Below are 2,464 nucleotides of genomic sequence, written 5' to 3' on the forward strand. Positions count from 1 at the left end.
TCTGCCAATCCCTACACTGGCTCCCATTGCCCAACATATTCATTTTAAACTTTTGACCATGACGTACACGGCCATCCACAACCTGTCCCCTCCGTACATCTCTGACCTGATATCCCGCTACCGTCCCTCACGCAACCTTCGATCCTCCAGTGACCTCCTTCTGCCCTCCCCCCTTGTTCGTACCTCACACAACCGCCTCCAAGACTTTGCCCGAGCCTCCCCCATACTCTGGAACTCGCTACCCCGACACATCCGTCTCTCATCCACCATCAAGTCCTTCAAAAGTAACCTGAAAACCCATCTCTTCAAACAAGGCTACAACCTACAATAACTCTGCATCACACTTGACTGGCTGCACTTTACCTCCTGTCTCTCTGCCCGTACCTTATAGACTGTAAGCCCCCGCGGGCAGGGTCCTCTTCCCCATGTACCAGTCTGCCATTTGCCTTCATGTAATGTGTTTTGATCTTGTATTGTTTTTGCTCGTTACCCCTATCTATTGTATAGCGCTCTGGAATTAAGGGTGCTCTACAAATAATAATAATAATAATAATAATAATAATAATAATAATAATAAAGAAAATAATAAAGTAGAACCGGTCTCTGAAGTGACAGGCTGCTCAGCCAATCACTCACCGGGATATATATATATAGCCCTTGCTGCAAAATAGTCGAGCCATGTAATAGGCTCAGTAAACGAGCGCCCATCTAGTAGACCGGTTCTCGTTTACATTACTAATCGGCCGGTGTAATACGGCCCTTACTAAGGGTAGGAGATTGCTGGATGTTGAGACTAGGGCCAGTCAGTCATTGTGGTTACATATCGGATGTTGTTATTTTATACCCACAAAATATGGTTTTGGGGGTTGAACTCTTCGTTCTTCCTCATCGATGGAGTTAATACACAACAATCAACAAGGGTCTAGACATGTGCTGGTAATTGTGCCCAATATACAGACCGAAACGCTTTGCAATAAACAGAATACTAAGTCGCATCACCGTGCGATGGTTTGATTGCGACTGTGCCGACATCCTGGACGTCTACCTGCGCTGACCCTCCTCCGGGGTTTCTTGTGGTTCCTGTGACCCTCCTGGTACACATTCCTACAATTGTGCAAACAGTTGTTGCCTTCTCACCAAGCTGCTTGCCTATTGTGCTGTAGCCCATCCCAGCCTTGTGCAGGTCTACAATTTTGTCTCTGGTGTCCTTAGACAGATTTCTGGTCTAGGCCATGGTGGAGAGATTGGAGTGATTGATTGTGTGGACAGATGTTTTTTTATACAGGTAACAAGATGACACAGGTGCAATTAATCCAGGTAATGAGCACAGAGTAGGAGGAGCTTCTTATAGAGAAACGTACAGGTCTGTGAGCTAGAATTCTTGCTCAAATTAATTATTTATAAATCATACAATGTGATATTCCAGATTCCAGATGTACCTAGGATAACAATTACACACCTCTTCATTATATGTAGGTAAGAAAACTTGTAAAATTGGCAGCGTGTCATATACTTATTTCCTTCACTATATATACTCACTTTTCCCCATTCCCACGGCACAATCCAGCAATGTATATGAAGCCTGGGGAATGGTGCAGATGGCGCCATGACACCATACTGAGGCAGGGGGCTGCTAGTCTGATGTATTCGTACATTGGATTCCCACTAACCCGCCATGTTCTTCTGGTTTCAGGTAAAAGAGGGAAGTGGCACTCTGGAATACATGACCAAGATGGTAATCACTGGCGGCAATGAAGACGACAGAGGAAGTCAAGAAAAGGAGAGCAAAGAGGAGACGATTCTGGCTATGCTGGGGATCATAGGGACTATCCTCAACCTGATTGTCATTATATTTGTCTACATTTATACCACCCTCTAAGGACGTCACCGATGAATGAAAAGCTGCCGGCCCTTTAAGATGAAGCACAAGCAATGCCAAATTGTTCTTTATGCTCCCTGGGCCTGGAAGCCATCCCCCCAGGACCGTCCTGTACATATCCTGACTACACACAGTCCATGGGAAATGACTCTCGTGGTGACGGAACGTTTTACCGCCTGACAGTCGTGCAACTTTTTCAATCTGGGCGCAGACTGAGCTGCGGCGTTGTGACTTTCTGACACATATACTGTTTTTTTTTTTTTTTTTATTTCCTCCGGTTGATATGAATGTTTCTATCTGTACTTTAAGTGCAATGCTTTCTGGCATGTACCAAATATATCTGGGGTTTAATAGCCATTAAAAGAAATCTCCTTTCCAATGGGTGAAGTGTTTGGATGACGCCAGGTGATGGCGCTGGACACTAGAAATTTTTACACTGGTAGCCTGGCTATTATCTATTCCTCAACTTCTCAGGACATGGTCTAGCCACTTTCTTGCAAAAACAGCGCCAACCCTGTCTTCAGGTTGTGTGTGGTATTACAATTGAGCTTGATACACTTCAATGGAAAGTTGGTGCAAAACCCA

General features: G+C 44.8%; 1 protein-coding gene across 1 annotated transcript; it reads left to right on the forward strand.

The window, feature by feature from the left end:
• Positions 1-1,698: 1,698 nt before the first annotated feature.
• TUNAR (TCL1 upstream neural differentiation-associated RNA) lies at positions 1,699-1,919 on the forward strand. The gene has a single exon (XM_069949222.1). The coding sequence runs from the start codon at positions 1,724-1,726 to the stop codon at positions 1,877-1,879; it is 156 nt and encodes a 51-aa protein (XP_069805323.1). The 5' UTR covers positions 1,699-1,723; the 3' UTR covers positions 1,880-1,919.
• Positions 1,920-2,464: the final 545 nt, after the last annotated feature.

This window comes from Dendropsophus ebraccatus, chromosome 13 (genome assembly GCF_027789765.1).
Source record: "Dendropsophus ebraccatus isolate aDenEbr1 chromosome 13, aDenEbr1.pat, whole genome shotgun sequence".
NCBI lineage: Eukaryota > Metazoa > Chordata > Amphibia > Anura > Hylidae > Dendropsophus > Dendropsophus ebraccatus.

Excerpts from the sequence above, each read along its gene's own strand:
- TUNAR (XM_069949222.1), top strand. The coding sequence starts at position 1,724 with ATGACCAAGATGGTAATCACTGGCGGCAATGAAGACGACAGAGGAAGT.